General features: G+C 41.4%; 1 protein-coding gene across 1 annotated transcript; it reads left to right on the forward strand.

The window, feature by feature from the left end:
- The first annotated feature begins 10,590 nt into the window (after nt 1–10,590).
- On the forward strand, nt 10,591–11,822 carry LOC122024334 (transcription factor MYB44-like). Its single transcript, XM_042582947.1, has one exon. It carries the CDS (start codon nt 10,686–10,688, stop codon nt 11,691–11,693), a length of 1,008 nt encoding a protein of 335 aa, XP_042438881.1. The 5' UTR covers nt 10,591–10,685; the 3' UTR covers nt 11,694–11,822.
- The last annotated feature ends 5,194 nt before the right edge of the window (nt 11,823–17,016 follow it).

Here is a 17,016-nt window from a genome sequence, read left to right on the forward strand (position 1 = left end):
AGGCTTGTACGGTTGTCACGGACCCAAGCCTCTCGGCCATACTGGGGTCGTGGTGTCTGGAGAGGTATCGGGGTGACCATGGAGCATGCATATGCAGTTATTATTCTTGCATTTGATGTGCGGTGCATCTGCATTTGCATACATGCCTAGTAGATACTAGTTGCATGTGATTGTCGTTGTTGCACTTGATTGAGATATGGTTGTTGCATATGATTGTCATGCTGCATACATGTCATTTATTTTACATGTATATACAGTCGTATTTATATTGCACAGGTGTCACGGGTATATCTGTTGCAGATCCAGTGAGTTTACTGATATTTGTACCTTGCGTCGATTTCAGATTGGGTATGTATTTACCATTATGTCAGTAGTGGTTTGTGTAGTTTGTATGTCAGTTATGATTATGTCGGGTTATTACGTCAGGTATGTTCAGATGCATTGATTATGATAGTATGATCATGTTCTTTATTTTCCTACTGAGTCTGTATACTTGTGATCTCCATGTTTATTTATAGACCATGCACTATCTTTTCTATTATCCACTGAGTTACCTATACTCACCACCCCATGTATATCTTTATGTTTTCAGGTAGATGGTTGGAGTGTCGCTCGGAGTATCCTGTCTGCCGGGTCCTACGTCACATCCGAAGAGAGTTTCAGGTTTCCGCTTATGTTTTACTTGTATTCGTTATTTGGTGCATTCGGTGTATTTGGTGTATTTGGTGTTGTTGTTGTATTTGTGTTGTTGTGGTTGTTGTATAAAGCCTAGCCGGCTAGCAGTGTCTTGATGTGTTTTTTATGGGCTTGTTTTATGTTTTTCCGCTGTATTGGTTTTGATTTCAGCCGAGTGAGCTGATAGAAATATATATAACTGCGTGGTTGTTGTTATATTTGTCCAGCCGTGTCGGCTGAGATTATTAACTGCGTGGTTGTGTATATATTCCAGCCGTTTGTGGCTGATGTATATTTTGTTTGTACTTATGCTTCAGATTATCACCGGTACAGGGGAGATGCTGTCGGATTTTTGTCTGACAGGGACTCCTTTGGGGGCGTGACATGGCAACCCTAGGTTGAAATCCTGGTGTCGCGAACCAGGTAGAAGTCTGGACGGGTCGTGGACCGGACGTCCAGCATGAAGACCGGAAGCATTGGACCGGACGTTGAGCAAAGGTAAAATCTCCAGAGTGGAGTAGGTGAGGACGCGTTCCCCGTAGAGGGAACAGTAGGCGTCGGGTCGACCTAGGGTTTCCGGTAGGAAATCCGAAGTCAGACCCAGACAGTCCGAAGGCTATCAGTTCAATTTGTTTACATATTATCTATTGTATTCTAACTTTGTTTTGCAGGACACTAACATTTTTGTGCAGAGTTAGAAGTGACCGGGATCGGTCGACCGAACCTTGGGATCGGTCGACCGAACCCACAAACCAGCAGATCAGATCTCCAGAAGTTGGACCGGGCTCGACCAGGGGATCAGTCTACCGAACCTTGGGATGTCTACCGAACCTGGGTTGGTTGTCGACTGGATCAGGTTGACTGGGCTGAGTCAGAGCTTATCGGTCGACCGAACCTATTTATCGGTCGACCGAACCTCAGATGGAGTTTGACCAGAACGAAGCAGAGCGAGAGGATCGGGCGGATCAGATAGGAGGAGATCGCCTGATCGGTCGACTGAACAGGGGATCGGTCGACCGATCCGCCTCGGGTCAAACTTGATCCCGAAGCTTGGTGATCTGGATTAGACTTTGCAGAGCTATAAAAGGAGGCCTCGAGGTGTAGCTTAAAATCAACAATTCGAACAGAAGAAAGTGTGATCCTGTACGCTACTCCGAAAGCTTCAATGAGACTCTGCTACTCCGACAATCGACAACCACTTCATTCATCTTTGTATTTGTCGGTATAATTTTTTAAAGTTTAATACTTGTACTTATTCACTTGTAAAGATTTGCGCTATATAGTTGTTGCCCACCGAAAGCGGTCAAGGACCGCGGGCCTTCGAGTAGGAGTCGAGATAGGCTCCGAACGAAGTAAACCACTTGCGTCTCTGTGTGTTGCATTTACTTTCCGCTTCGTTTAGTTACTCGAACGATTTCTGAAAAATGTTAAAATAGCCACAAGCGCTATTCACCCCCCCCCCCCTCACTACAACATTTTTTATTTTTGGCAACGCCTCTCATTACAACGGCTTAAAAACCATTCTCTTAAAGTACATTAGGCCACGGTTTTTAATAGTGTTGGTTTAATAAATTTTTTTAATACGCAACGATTAAAAACCGTTCTCTAAAATACATTTATTAAAAAAATTTATACTAAATAGATTAGGCAACGGTTTTTAATATTTTTTTTAAAAATATTGTTGCGCTACATTAAGCAACGATTTAAACTACAATATTCTTTATTTTTTGCAACGCCTCTCATTGCAACAGTTTAAAAACCGTTCTTTTAAAATACATTAGGCAACGGTTTTTTTTTAAAAAAAATTGCAACGATTAAAAACCATTCTCTTAAAATACATTAGGCAACAGTTTTTTTTAATTTTTCTCCAACGATTAATAACCGTTCTCTAAATTAAAATTTCTATTTTTATTTTCCTTTTCTAAAATAAATCCTACCCACGCGTGCATTTTCCTTATCCTGACACATTTTACAAATGTCATCCTAAATAATAAATATATTAATCTAATTTATATCATGTAGTGTTTTGTAACGACCCAACTTTCCCTATTTCGAGTTCTAAATGTCCTTAAAAATATTAAGAAATGCTTTTAAAATATTCTAAAGATTTTTAGAAATTTTTAGAGTATTTTTATGTAATTTTTGGAGGTCATTTGATATTTTTACTAAACAAAAGAAGTTTTGAAAAAAAATATCCAAGTCGAGATTCGAACCCGTAACCTCCGGCCAAACCCAACCTTAACCGAATCCAGCCAGCCAATTGTTCTACAAACGTTTTATGAATAAATATGGAACTAAATATATTTAAGCAGTAGTTAGGAACGTTTAAAATAAAAGGGAAATAAAACGCTCGGCTGAGGATTCGAAACCACGACCTTTGACTTAATCAAATCGTGGTTGACCAGGTGTGCCAAGCGGGCATTGCTGATTAAGGAAGGAGTGGATTTTATATAAGTAGTAGTTGGTTAATGGAATAATGGAGTTATAAAGGGAGAACTTAGGTTTTACCGTGACCTAAAAAAAAAAACCCTTTCCTCTCCTTTCTCTGTCGCAGCGTGTCACCATTCTCTGCTCGGGCGGAAACACAGCGGAGGCTAGGGCTTCACTCGGCGGTTGGTGGAGGGGGTTTTTCGAGAGATTTCTTCATCTTCACAATCCTCTCGGCAAGGAGAACACGTAGGCGCAAGAAGTGGCCGGAAAACTCGAGTTATCCGAACCCTAGAAGTTCTCTTCTCGGTTGTAAGTGCAAGACCAAGTGTAAGTTGCTACTCACCTGCAGTAGGTGTAGTTCCGCGGCTTTGTTATCGTATAGCGGTTTTTGATTTCTATAGAATAGACTTGAGAAGTTTTATTTGAACCTGAAATTTGTTTTCCTTGGGTTGCTTCTTCTGGATTTGGGAATTTGAAGAGATAGTAAGTTTTGCTTGAGATTTTCACTGATTGAAGTTGGGTTCTTCATTTGTTGGGCGTGGCTTTGGTGGTTAGATTTACAGATCGAAGCATGAATTCTGTGAATATGTTGGTTCTTGAACAGCGCATGTTTTCCTTATGGAACTAGTTGTAGAGTTTGGATTTAGTATGATAGAAACATGTTATGGTTGCCCTGCATGTTTTTCAAACGGAATTAGATGTAGAGTTCGGATTTAGCAGGATAGCAATATGTTATAATTGCCTTTTTATTTTTATCATAATTGTTAATATGACCCAGTTGCTTCCATATAGGGTCTAGTTGTCAAATCAGAATGCCTCAGAAGTGAATTCCTAAATTATGTTGCTTTCTTTTGATGTTAACCTGTACATGATAATATGTGTTAAGAAATTATTTGGCACTCAGTTATACGTGCCAAACGTGCACAACCTTGTTTTAGCAAGAACAACCCCTATTAGTTAGGATTTCAATTTAGACGAACAGCATATATATATATAGTGTACCTTGTAGCTTAGTTTCCTTGCTACTAAAAAGGGCAAGAACAACCCTTTATTTAGTTAGAATGGGTTTAACATTTTCCTTGCTACTCAAAAAGGCAAGAACAACCTTTATTTAAAGCATGTAGTGTTAGTTTCTTGGTTTCTTGAACATGAACAGCTATTAAGCTTATCTTGTAGTTTGATTGGCTTTGCTTCATTTTATAGCATGCTTAGAGAGTTCTTCCTTTAATTTATGTTTATTGTAGCATGCTTAAAGAAGTCAGATTTGCTTTCCTTTGCTTTATTTTTATAGCATGCTCAGTTAGTTGCAATTCTCTACTTGTTAGATATACCTACAGGGTTCTAGTAAGCTCTAATAAAGGATTATGAGAAGTATGAGTAAAGGAAAAGACCAAGGTCTAGTTAGAAAAGACACCTGCTCAGGGTTTGGCAAATAGAAATTTAGGTTTGGGCTAAGAACTCATTGATGTACTAGGATTTGAGTCTGAATCTTCATGATGCAAGGCATCGTCACCGGACCATATTATGGATGCCTTAGTATGTGTGTGATATTCTACCTCTGACCTTAGGTATCATTTTAGGCTCTGAATTGGTTTAAAGACTCACTTACAGTAGCACAGGCCTAGAAGAAGCAATGCAAGGAGACATGCAAATTATAACCAGTAATAGATTTGGTTGGTCATGCTATGAGTGTCACATTACAAGGATTGAATATGCACCAAACTAATATCTGTAGTGGGTTAGATAATATCAGTTCTCATTATGCACCTAATGTTTTCTTTGTAATTCTACAATATTCCTTTTTTTTGTATACAGGATCCTAATATGGATGGTGATCATGTGGATGAAGATCAAATGTTGGACATAGAAGCGGAAGAAGATGATGCTATATAGCTTGATTTTTTAGTACAAGTACTGATAGTGGATGAAGGTCAAATGTGGATGCAGATCAAATATTTTGATCAGTAATGATAGATGACAAATGATTTTATATTTTGTGTGCAAAGATTTAAGTTTAAGGTAGAGAAATATTAAGACAAATGTGGATGAAGATGATGCATACTTTGTTAATTAGTATATTTGTTTGAGTATTATAATATTTTGTTTTGGATAGCAACGTAATTAATTTTCTTCAATATGTATGTGGATGATTAATATATTTTGAGCATGTTTTTCTTTAATTGGTATAATTTTCTTTAATTGGTATATTTTCAGTATTAATTTTTTCTGTTGCTATCAACGACAACAGTTTTCCTTTGTTGTTATCAATAACAACGATTTTCTTGTGTTGCAATCAAAGGCAACGGTTTTTCTTGTGTTGCAATCAAAGACAATGGTTTTTCCTGTGTTGCAATCAAAGGCAACGGTTTTTTCTGTTGCTATCATAGATAACGGTCATAAACTGTTGCCATATAATGATTAAAAAACCGTTGGCTATATTCATCAAAGGCTACGGTTTTTTTTATAGTGTTGCGAATTATTAGTAAAACCGTTGCCTAAACAAAAGGCAACGGCTGACTATACCACGGTTTAAAAATCATTGTCTAAAGAAAAGGCAACGGTTTTTATACTTTAGGCCACATTTTTTGGATGTTGCCATTGGTGAAAAATGTTGTAGTGCCTCTAGCGCTTTCGATCCAACATATGACACTCATATAACGATCCATGATACTTTCTCATGGCGGGTCATTCAGTATACATTCTCCAATGCATACCCATGTGTCAACTTGATATCTCTATATTCATGACTTGTGAGATCAAGTCATCGAGTTGACCTACATGCTAGTCTCATCGCATTAACATTATCCCTGAATGTTAATACTTGACTAGGAATGATTAAGAGTAGTGTTCCCTATATCATCTCACTATCGATTCAACCAATCGATTGATATAGGTAAGAACCTTCTACTCAAGGACGCTATTATACTTAGTTATTTGGCACCAATACAAGTAAGTATAATAACCAAAATAAAAGCCTTTATATATATAGGAATATGATACAATGAGTCCATACAGTAATCATCATATGATTGGCTCTAGGGCTCTAACTAACAGGTGGAAGGAAGGTTTCACTCTCAGGGAGTGGTAGACCTTTAGAATATTTCTGACGTATGACAGTTATTCTCTGATAGGAGGTTACGATTCCCTAACATTGTTGTTGCTTAGCGCTTTCTGTCCCGCCCAAGTTCAGCTACAGACAACTTGAGATGACCACTCAGATGTGCTACCAGGACTGCCCCTTGATAAGAAAGATGAGCTGTGGTGAACCAACAGGGTTTTATATGAGACTGCGGCGAGAGACCCATCTTTCATGATTTGACCGTTGAAGAGCCGGTCGGGAGTTGTCTTAGTAAAAGTACCAGGACCATCTATAAAGCTGGAGTTGGGTAGATCCGATCAACCGGGGGCAGGCCAGGAACTAGTCCAAGCTTCGTCTCACGTCTCAGATCTGGGGACCTGCATTGCTTGTGGCCGACTAGAAATTATGTGAATATGGAGACGTGAGGCGGTTTAACTCCCGTTTCTCCTTGACTGTTGATTGTCACATCCTCTTGACTATTGACTGCCACGTCTCCTTGAATTTTGACTTCCTAACCTTATCGGGCCTCTCCTTTACACACTGTATCACAGGTCAACCTTGATCCGAGGGTGATTGTACCAACAATCTTCCAACAAATAGTATATAATACTTAATGAAAGAAAGAAACCCCGATGATAACAATCAATATTCATAATGCAACTGTTAGATCCAAAATAAAGGGTTTTCTTGACCGAATCAAAAGTATAGAACTCCCCGATATGGAAAGATGAAATATAAAATCTAAAAGGATTATGAAAGTTGTTCGTCTTTAAATCGAGTTGGACTTAAAGAAGAGAGAATTAAAATAGAAAAATAAAGTAAAAGTTTATTTGTAATTAAGAGTTTTAAGTATTTAACATTATTTTTATGAAAAAATGGTAATAAAATATTTATATATATATATATATATATATATATATATATATATATATAATTTTTAAAAAATCTACGAGACATCCATTTTACTTTTTCTTTATTGAACTAATTGTTGTGTTATGACTTGCACATATCAGTAGAAAATGAAAATCATAGATCATACAGTGAGTAAAGTGGGACCCCTGAAGTTGGATTCGAAGTCAAGAAAGTTGACTGATATGACAGTCAAAGTCAAGAAGAGGTCAACTCTCGGGTCGTATTGATGTCATGCTGAAATAAGTCAAGTGTCACCGCCGAGTATTCTAGCCGATCGAACCAAAGGGTCGATCGGACATGCTAGGCACATCACTCGGCTGGATCAGACTCTATATTTGAATGTAGCGGCCGATAAGATGAATCCCTAACATAAAGTTCGACTGAACATCTTGTTCGAGTGAATGTTGAATCCCCAATATAGACCTGGGCAGACTTAGCGTCGGTCGGACACACGGGGCTTAGTTCTCCACTACGCAGAGGCATGACTCCAAGTCTACAGCCGGTCGGCCCAGAGCAGGTCGGACTTACATGGCTTAGCTCCTTACTTCTTCAAATGCGAGACTCTCAACTTACATTCATCCAGTCGCAGAGTCGAGCGGACTTCTAGGGCTTAGCTCCCGGCTAAGCTCCCAACTTACATTCGCCGAGCCCCAAAGCCGATCGGACCTACAAGGCTCAGTCCCCCACACATGAGTATAACTCCTAATCTATAGCCGGTATGTCTTAGAGCCGGGCGAACTCCTTTTAGGGAACAATATTTTTAGAAAATCACAACAACTTGTCAGGGAATATTCCATTACTCTAACATATATATGTAATGGAACCTTCCTCTGCCTAAAAGAAGACTGTGCAGTACATCCTTCATTACCCGACATATTCTGACACTAGACATTCTCTGCCGCCTAATTATTACGAATGTTATGAGATGCGGTATAAAATGGAGTCCTCTTCGTTGGCCAGGTATACGCATTAATACATACGTATATGCACACTCACGTATCTACACTATTATTTTACTATTCATCGTCTTCGTTATTTCGCTCGGCTGCTATTCTGACTTGAGTGTTTACTCTGCGCCAAGGCCCCCTTCCCTAATTCGGTGACTAACACTTCCTTCTTCCAGTTCCTGTCTTTGCTGGACAGGTTCGCTTGGTGTCGCTTTATTTCATCTCATAGTCTTTACACAGTCAACATTTAAGACATCTCAATGTCGCCCCCATAGTCAGCACATCATCTCCCTCGTTTTTTCATCATCTCCCTCATTTTTAGATAGGATCAGTAAAGATGAGGATATTAAAATAAATATGTGAATATAACACAAGATGATAAAAACATTAGAGAAAGAAGAGTCTGAATTTGGGAAAAATTTGAAAAAATATATTTTAAGATAATATGAATATATATTTAAAATATTAATAAATATTTAAGAAAGAAAAATTAAAGAAGACTGAATTAATAAATAAAATAAAATAAAATTTATTTAAATATAAAATAAAATCTAATAATGTAGGAGAATTAGACTAAGTAATTATATTTAATAAAATAAGGCTTCATTTGTTATTGATGTATGCTATATAAATTTAAATATAATAAGAAATTGTTAAGTGCTGAATTAGTGGCAGTGTCCGGCGCGACGCCGCGGTACCGCACGCGTCCGCCAAGGCCTTCCACCCGAAACTCCGCAAACCTAACGACTGAAAATCAGCCAACGATTGGATAAGAGCACGCGGGTTACCAGTTTTTTTTAAAGGCTGTTTTCTTTTCTTTCTAAATTAAGAAATAATAGATTTGTATGTGAACGATGGGCGATGCGTGGCGAGTGGCGGCAGGCGAAGTCAATTGTCAAGGTGGGGACCCAAAAATGAAGGCAGGCCTGTTGTAACGAGGAGCACCGACTCACGGTCACCGCTTGCTCGATGCCACCGCCTACGGCAGTAACTAGTGGCTTTTGTCTTCGCGGGTGATAAGCCCTGGCTGAATACCAACTGGATTATATCCATGGGTGGCTCATGTCTTCGCAATTGGGAAGCTCTTGGGATTAAAGCTCGTTGCCTTCTTTTATTATGGAGGGTAGACACAAAAAGGATAGAGATTATGGATTTAATAATGGGTATGAATGCATGGTGCGCATTCACGTGGACAAGTAGAGAGTTGATTAGGACGTGAGAAATTATATCCATTGACTCACCTACACGACGTTCTGTGTGCACGTCTTCAAATGTTGACATGAATTTGTTACGCTCCAAACTAATTTGTCTCCGTATCTCGATTAGTTCGCATAGTGTTGGGGATAAAGATATCATTTATATAATCGATAATTTTTGTTGATGAAAATTTAATTAGTTAGAATTTTTTATCCTCCAATTAAAATGTATGTATGTATATATATGTAATTAATATACATATATGATATTATTAAAATATCCATATATATCATTGTATGTATTGATTTAATTGATCAGATTTTAACCATTTAATATTATCCTTATATAATTTATTTATTTTTTATATATTCGGAATTTAATAAACGGACAACATTAATTTCCACCGATGGACGGGCAAGAAGATTAAACCACACCGACACGCCGTGCCAACGGTCGAGGAAGGAACTGCGAAGGAGCCCCTCGTCAAAACACGTGGGAATCGACCGGGAATATTCATGTTCATCCAGCCGCTGTCCGGAACGATCGGAAAAAAAATAAATTAATAAATAAATGGAAAGGTGGGCAGTTGTTGGCGCCTGCAGGCTGCGGTCGGTCAGTTTGACAGCCTGTATTCTGCCACCTCGACTCCCCTCGCTGCTCCCCTAACACCGCATAAATTATGCGGCCTGTTTAATTTTCATGTTAAATAAATTATTATTTTTTTTAAGGCAGAGTGCTCTCCAGCCTGGCCCGGTCGGATCGGCATAGGAAAACCGAACCGGCAACCGATTCGGATAGGGATTAGATTAAGGACGAGCGGTTCATTCGACGACAGCCTGTCGCCAGTTGTGTGGCTTTCCTTCTTTGATTGCACGGACACGGATGTGCCAATAACGCCGTCGTACCCACTGCGACGTACGCTCTCGGTACGGTGGGGGGCCCGCCGAGCAGATCGATCGAGTGCTGGGTACTTGGCGCGAGGATCACATTAAAATTCTCAAAGACATAAAAACCTGTCGGCGATTCAAATTCGCAGAATCAAGGAAAAGATTATATAGCTAATTTTAATTAAACGTGTGCGAATTAATTATTAGGGCATGAAAGGAAAGAGATGTTTTAACGGTGGTCCGTCACCGGAAACGGACGACGAGCGGTTATTTAGTCGGTTGACTGTGGTCAAACCAGGAGTTTAAGTCGGTTGCGTAGGGGCACCGAGTGGTGCCGGTTTGCCAGCTGTATGCACGTAGCCGCCTGAGCGGTGGGTGGGTCCGAAACCTAGCAAGTAGGTCTCATCTACCGCTCATAGCCGGTCAAGCTTTCGCTCATCATTCTCGATATATGGTGTTGCGCCCCCTTCGTTCCTTCAGCGAGCTTCCTTTTCTGCTCGGAACTAAACCGAAGCTGGGAATAGAAATTAGGGCCGATTTCACGATTAGGGTTTGGCCATGGCGGCGGTCGGAAGCAGGAACAAGGACGTCGATCGGATCAAGGGGCCTTGGAGCCCCGAGGAGGACGAGGCGTTGCAGAACCTGGTCCAGCGCCATGGTGCCCGGAACTGGTCGTTGATAAGCAAGTCGATCTCCGGGCGGTCGGGGAAGTCGTGCCGCCTCCGGTGGTGCAACCAGCTGTCGCCACAGGTGGAGCACCGCCCCTTCTCGGCGGAGGAGGATGAGACCATCATCCGCGCCCACCTCCGCTTCGGCAACAAGTGGGCTACTATCGCGCGCCTCCTCACGGGGCGGACCGACAACGCCGTTAAGAACCACTGGAACTCCACCCTCAAACGCCGGTGCTTCGCCTCCGCCGAGGAGGCGAATGACGTGGCGGCGGTGCGGCCGCTGAAGCGGACGAGAAGCGACGGGCCCGCGTTGTCGACGAGCGGAGCTGCGGCAGGCCTCTGTCTGAGCCCTGGAAGCCCGTCTGGATCCGATCTCAGCGACTCCAGTCACCATAGCCTTCCGATGATCTCTCCAGTATCCGCCGCCTCGCCCATTTACCGGCCAGTGCCTAGAACTGGAGGCGTGGTCCTACCGTCCTCATCCTGTACTCCAACCCACCATCCCCAAACCGATTCCTCCGCCGCAGCCACGACCACCGCTCCGAAGGAGAAAGAAGATCCGGTTACCTCTCTCTCGCTCTCCCTCCCGGGGACAGACCTAATAAACATCTCCGCCCATCGCCACAGCGCCGACAAGGAGGCGGCACCGCAGGAGCAATCGCCATCTGCTCCCACGAGGAGCGCGGACGCCACTACGTCGATGCATCGGCAGGCGCCGGTTCTCTTCGGCCCGGAGTTCCTAGCGGTGATGCAGGAGATGATCCGGCAGGAGGTGAGGAGCTACATGTCGAGCTTGGAGCGCGGCGGCATGTCCACCTGCACTCTGTCCCCGCTGCCATCGGAGAGTGTTAGAAACGTCGCGATCAAGAGGATCGGCGTCGCAAAAATCGAGTAGATAATCAATCGATTAGGAGAGAAGAGAACAACCTGTTCTCTGAAGAAGGGGAAAATTTTTAGTTAAATTTTCTATTTTCTAATCATTACATATTAATTTTGCAAGGGAATAAACTTACTTCTATGTGCAGTCGGAAGCTTGGAAGTGGAAAATATTTTTTAAAAATACAAATAAAAAATAAAAACTTTATTGTGGTATTGGATAGGCGATAGCAGTTGAGGCGATGGATTGACCGAAGCAATATGGTAGAGCTGGAGTAGAATTAATTCTTGGACGCGTGAGAACAGAGTTCGGTCGAAGGTGGTTTGGTTGTCAGCGTCGACAGCAACGGGAAGAGATGGGTGAGGTTGATCGGTTTTGACATGAAGGCGATTGCAGTTGATCTGTCAAGCAGATGCCAGCTAAATTGTCTGACTTTAGTATTAGGAAATCCTGACTCGGTGGTGTCCTCTGATTCTGAAAGAGATGTTTGAATACAGACTCGGTGGCGCAAAGGGAAGTCAGCTACGAAACGTGAGATTGAGAGCGATCTTACTGGCTACCGTCTGGAAAAAGGAGGCCATGGAGGTTGTGGTGGAGATGGCGTGATGCAGTGACTTTGGTGGAGAGAGAGAGTATTAAATATCCGATAGTTGGCTAGATGTAGACAATCTCTGACCGTTAATTGCTATCTGGGAGTGCTGCTTCTATTATATCTCAATCTCAAGTGTGTATTTATATATCTTAAAGGATATATGAGTTATAAAAAAAAATTCTTTAATGACTAATCATTTTGAATTAGAATGAAGTTTCTAATGTTTTTAATATTTTTTTAAACTTTTAGTAATAAAAAAAAATATGAGCGAGCATTTTACTTTAAAATGAGTTTTGTTAGAAGTCACTCCAAGATTTAGATTTTTCTTGATTTTGGTACTTTTGCACCTCTCTCTTAGCCCATCTTTTTTAGCAGTTGATACGATGAATAAAATGAGTGTTGGTGCAACATCCCTCAGGTCAAGGTTGACCTGGTTGACCAAGCTGAGTCTTGGTTTGAGTTTAGATGTTTGACAATAAGATGTTAATTGAAGAAGAGTCAAGTAGGTCAAGGTTGACCGAATACTTGACTGGGAAGTCCTAACTGGGATGTTAGGCAGAAGGAAAATCCTGGTAAGTGAAGCCAGGTGAAAGACCTAGTGAGTGAAGCTAGGCAGATGGAAAACCCTAGTGAGTGAAGCTAGGTGAAAGTCTGTAAGTGAGCCGGTGAAGACAGTGAGTGAAGCTGGCGGATGGAAAACCCAGTGAGTGAAGCTGGGTGAAGGTGAGAGAACGAGGAGGGAAAATCGGATGGATCGAGGGTCGGGCGCAGCGGTGTTGGGAAGTCAAGTAGGTCAAGGTTGATGGATGCTTGGCACGAGGAAATCTGAGATAGGTCGAAGGTTGACCGGACATCGAATAGGAAAGTCAGTAGGTCGAGTGACGGATACTTGGCATGATGAGAAAAGTCCAAGTGGGTCGAAGGAAGATCGGACACTTAGTGGGAAGTCTGGCAGGTCGAGGGTGACGGATGCTAGGCATGATGTACCAAGGGTCGAGGATGACCGGATGTTGGTTTGAGTCTTGGAACTTGGTTTTGGGCAAAACCAAGTCTTTGGATCGTCGAGGATCGATCCGGAGGCTGAATCGATCGATGAATCGATCCGGGCTTTTCAATGACGAAGCCTGCGGATCGTCCGTGGATCAATCCGGATGTCCCAATCGATCGGTGGATCGATTGGGACGCTCCGCGCGATAAGCGTTGGATCGATCCGTGGATCGATCGAGGAGCATCGAACCAGGCGCTGGATCGATCCGTGGATCGATCAAAGCCTCCGATCGATTAGGAACATTTGAATCGATCGGGTTCCGACCGTTAGCGTCGATTTAAGGCGCAGGCGATGGTGCGAAAGAACTTCACCGATTCCTCGGATCTCTCGACTCCTCCGGCGCTCTCAAGATTTATCGCCGATTCTTGAAGGATCTTGGAAGCTTTCCAAGTCGAGGCGGATCGAAGGCAAGAAGAAAAAGGTTAGGGTTTCTGTACTCATTGTAAGCTTTGCGCTTGTATTTTGTTTCCTTTCCTTTCTTCTTGTCTTGAGAGTCTTGTAGGGCTTCTCCGCCCTCGGTAGTTACCGAAAAGGAGTGTTTTCATAGTGGAGGGTGCGTGCGTGGTGTGGATCCTTGGATTAGTCACCTCTTGTGAGGTGGATACCAAGTAAACCAACCGTGTTAGCGTTGTGTGTTTTGTTTCTATGTTTTCCATTGCACATCTTTGAAGAAACAAGCAACGCCGAGCGACGAGCACGCGACCCCTCTAGCTACTTTTGGTCCTAACAAGTGGTATCAGAGCGAGGCCGCTCTTCACCGGAATCATCGCCGGAAGGGTCAAGCATAACAAGAAGAGCTAGAGGGTGAAGAAGTTGAAGCAAAATCATCAAAAGTCAAAGATTTCAAGAAGCTTAACTTCAAGATGCAATTCCAAGATGGACTTGGATTTGACACAAGGGTGGCTCCACCATACACTTCCACGAGTTTCGATTCTTGGAAATCAAGAATCGAAAATTTCTTATGATGGAGATAGAGCAATGGTTTGCTCTCATGGAAGGATTTGAAGCTCCAACAAACTCCAAGGGCAAGCCTCTCAAGAAAAGCAAATGGGGTCAAGAGCAAGTTCAAAGGAGCAAGGCAAACGATAAAGTGACCAAGCTTTTGGTCAACTTATTGCCAAGCAATATTTTGGCTCAAGTTGGAGAATTCAAGGATGCCAAGGAGCTTTGGAGCAAGTTGGCATTAATCCATGAGATCCCCTCCACTGCACCGAATCAAGAAGAATCCAAAGAGGGCGACTCATTGGAGCGAGATCAAGAGGAGGACTCCGAGGTTGAGAGATGCTCAACATCCGAAGAAGAAATCCAAGAAGAAGCTTCATCCTCGAGGGAATGCAGCGAAGGGAACAAGGAGGAGCATACTCCTTGTTTCATATTCAAGATGATGAAGCCTCCACCTCTAGGATTGAGGGGAGCAATCCTTGGTGACGCCGGATCAAGAAGAAGGAGAATCCTCCACATCCGGGTCAAGAGAAGAAGAGGATGAAGAAGCTTCTACCTCCACAAGTCAAGAAAAATCAAATGGAGGAGAATCAAGATCGAATCAAGGGAAGCTTCTACCTCCGGATCCAAAGGAGAAAGTGTCATCCCTACACATAAAGGTATAAACATTTCAATAAATAATAAAAATCATATAATATGTTTTGAGTGTAGGGAAAGTGGACACTACAAGAGCAAGTGTCCCAACTTGGCCAAAAAGAAGGGCCAAGTAACACAAAAGGGAAAGGAAAAGCCCAAGGAGACCATCCCCGGGACGAAAAAGAGCAAGGAGCACATTGTGTGCTTTTTGTGTCAACAAAAAGGGCATTACCGGAGTCAATGCCCTAAGGGGAAGAAGGTGGTCAAGGCTCAAGGAGGCACTAGTCAAGAGGGAGCCTCCAAGGTAAAGAAGAAGGCATCTTTTATTGAGCCTATTCTCTTGCAAAATGGTAAAAAGCATGCTAGGTCAAATTTTTATCATTTTAATGCGATTTATCATAAGAATAGAAAGCATGAGGGCTTTAAGGAAAAGCATGTGGCCCTACATGCCAAAACTACACCTAAGGTTAGGAATGTAGGTAAAAATCTAGGCAATAACTCTAAGGATTTTAGATACAAGCCTAGAAACAAAAATGCTCATGAACCAAAACCTAAGGATCTAATGATAGAAAATCAAGTCTTGAGGTCAAGACTTGATAAAATGGAAAAGACCCTAAAAAGGATGGAAAATATCCTAAAAGGGCAAAATGAGCAATACCTAGGGCTAGGAGCACAAAGGTCATCCAATGGCCATAGAGGTTTGGGATACAAACCAAAGGCTCAGAAGGATGCTCCCTCTTACCATAGAGTTCCATACAGTTATGGAACAAACCCTAGGTCTAGTGGTCAAGTCAAAAATACTAGGGAGGTCATCCCTAAGAGTGTTTTTGCAATAAAAGTGACTAAGGCTTCTAAGAAGTCTAAGAAAGTCACCAACAAGGTCACAAGGGAGGCTATCCCTAGAGTTGACCTAGAAAATGTGACCAAGGCTTTTAAGAAGCCCAACAAAGTCACTAGGAAGGTATCTAGGGAAGTAATCCCTAGTGAATACCTAGAGCATCCAAGGAGCACCAATAGGTGTTGGGTTCCTAGGAGCATCTTCTCTACCCCATAGATGGGTTAGAGAGTGTCAACTCCGATTAGAAGGGTAGTTAACCCAACTTTGAGGAAATTGACACTCAAGGAGCATTTTCAAGGTTTTTGTTAACCTTTGAAAATGGAATGGAATTATTATTTACTCCTTGAAAGAGTAAAATGTGCCTAGTGATGAAAAATTGATTTTATCTTAAAATGGCACAAATTAGGAAAACCTTGAGAAATACCATGTTGGGATTTTGGTATTCTCTTGGAAATTTAAGGCAATCCGGGCCTTGATTTATTAGATTACTCTTGAGGAAAAATGGAATATGCCCATAATTGAGGACTTGCTTAATTTTTAAGTGGCATAAACAAATCAAGAGAAATGGAAATGTCAATTTAGGTTTTGGCATTTCTTTGGAGCATTTAGGGCAATCTAGGTTTAACATTTTTAAGTTAAAAAAACAAGTAGTATATTTTGAGTTAGCTAAGTGATTAAGGATACTTAGATAGGTAATCTAAGTGTATTTTTATTCATGCTAAACTTTGCCATGATTGTTTGCCCATAACATGCCATGACATCATATTTTATTTGTATTTTGCATTCATGACTTATCATGAAAAATACAAAAATACCATGCCATGTCATACATACATCATGTAGTATAGGAACTTTCTTTTGAAAGCTATTTCATTTTGATGTATGCCATAACATTATCATGCATTATGTTTATTTCCTTAAAATTAAGGACATATGGCATTAGTTAAACAAGTGGCATTTGTTTAACAAGTGAATCAACAAGTAACATCCTTGTTGGATGTTTACCACTCAAAATGCCTAGATAAATATGCATGAACCCTAGATTAGGGCAAAACCAAAATATACATCTCACGAGGACTATAAGATGACTTGTATGTGTTTTGTGCACAATAGATACAAGTGAGATGTTAGGAAGATGAATAAAACTCAAGATGTTGATTTAGTGCATTCTTTTGAGTTTTAGGTTCATCAAAACACATAGTTATGTGTGTTCCCATCATTGGGAAAGCTAATGTACAAGTCATGTGCATTAAGCCCAAGGAACATGGTGGGATATTGGTTTTGA

The sequence above is a fragment of the Zingiber officinale genome, chromosome 9B (assembly GCF_018446385.1).
Source record: "Zingiber officinale cultivar Zhangliang chromosome 9B, Zo_v1.1, whole genome shotgun sequence".
NCBI lineage: Eukaryota > Viridiplantae > Streptophyta > Magnoliopsida > Zingiberales > Zingiberaceae > Zingiber > Zingiber officinale.

Coding starts and splice junctions, on each gene's coding strand:
- LOC122024334 (XM_042582947.1), top strand. CDS start 10,686: ATGGCGGCGGTCGGAAGCAGGAACAAGGACGTCGATCGGATCAAGGGG.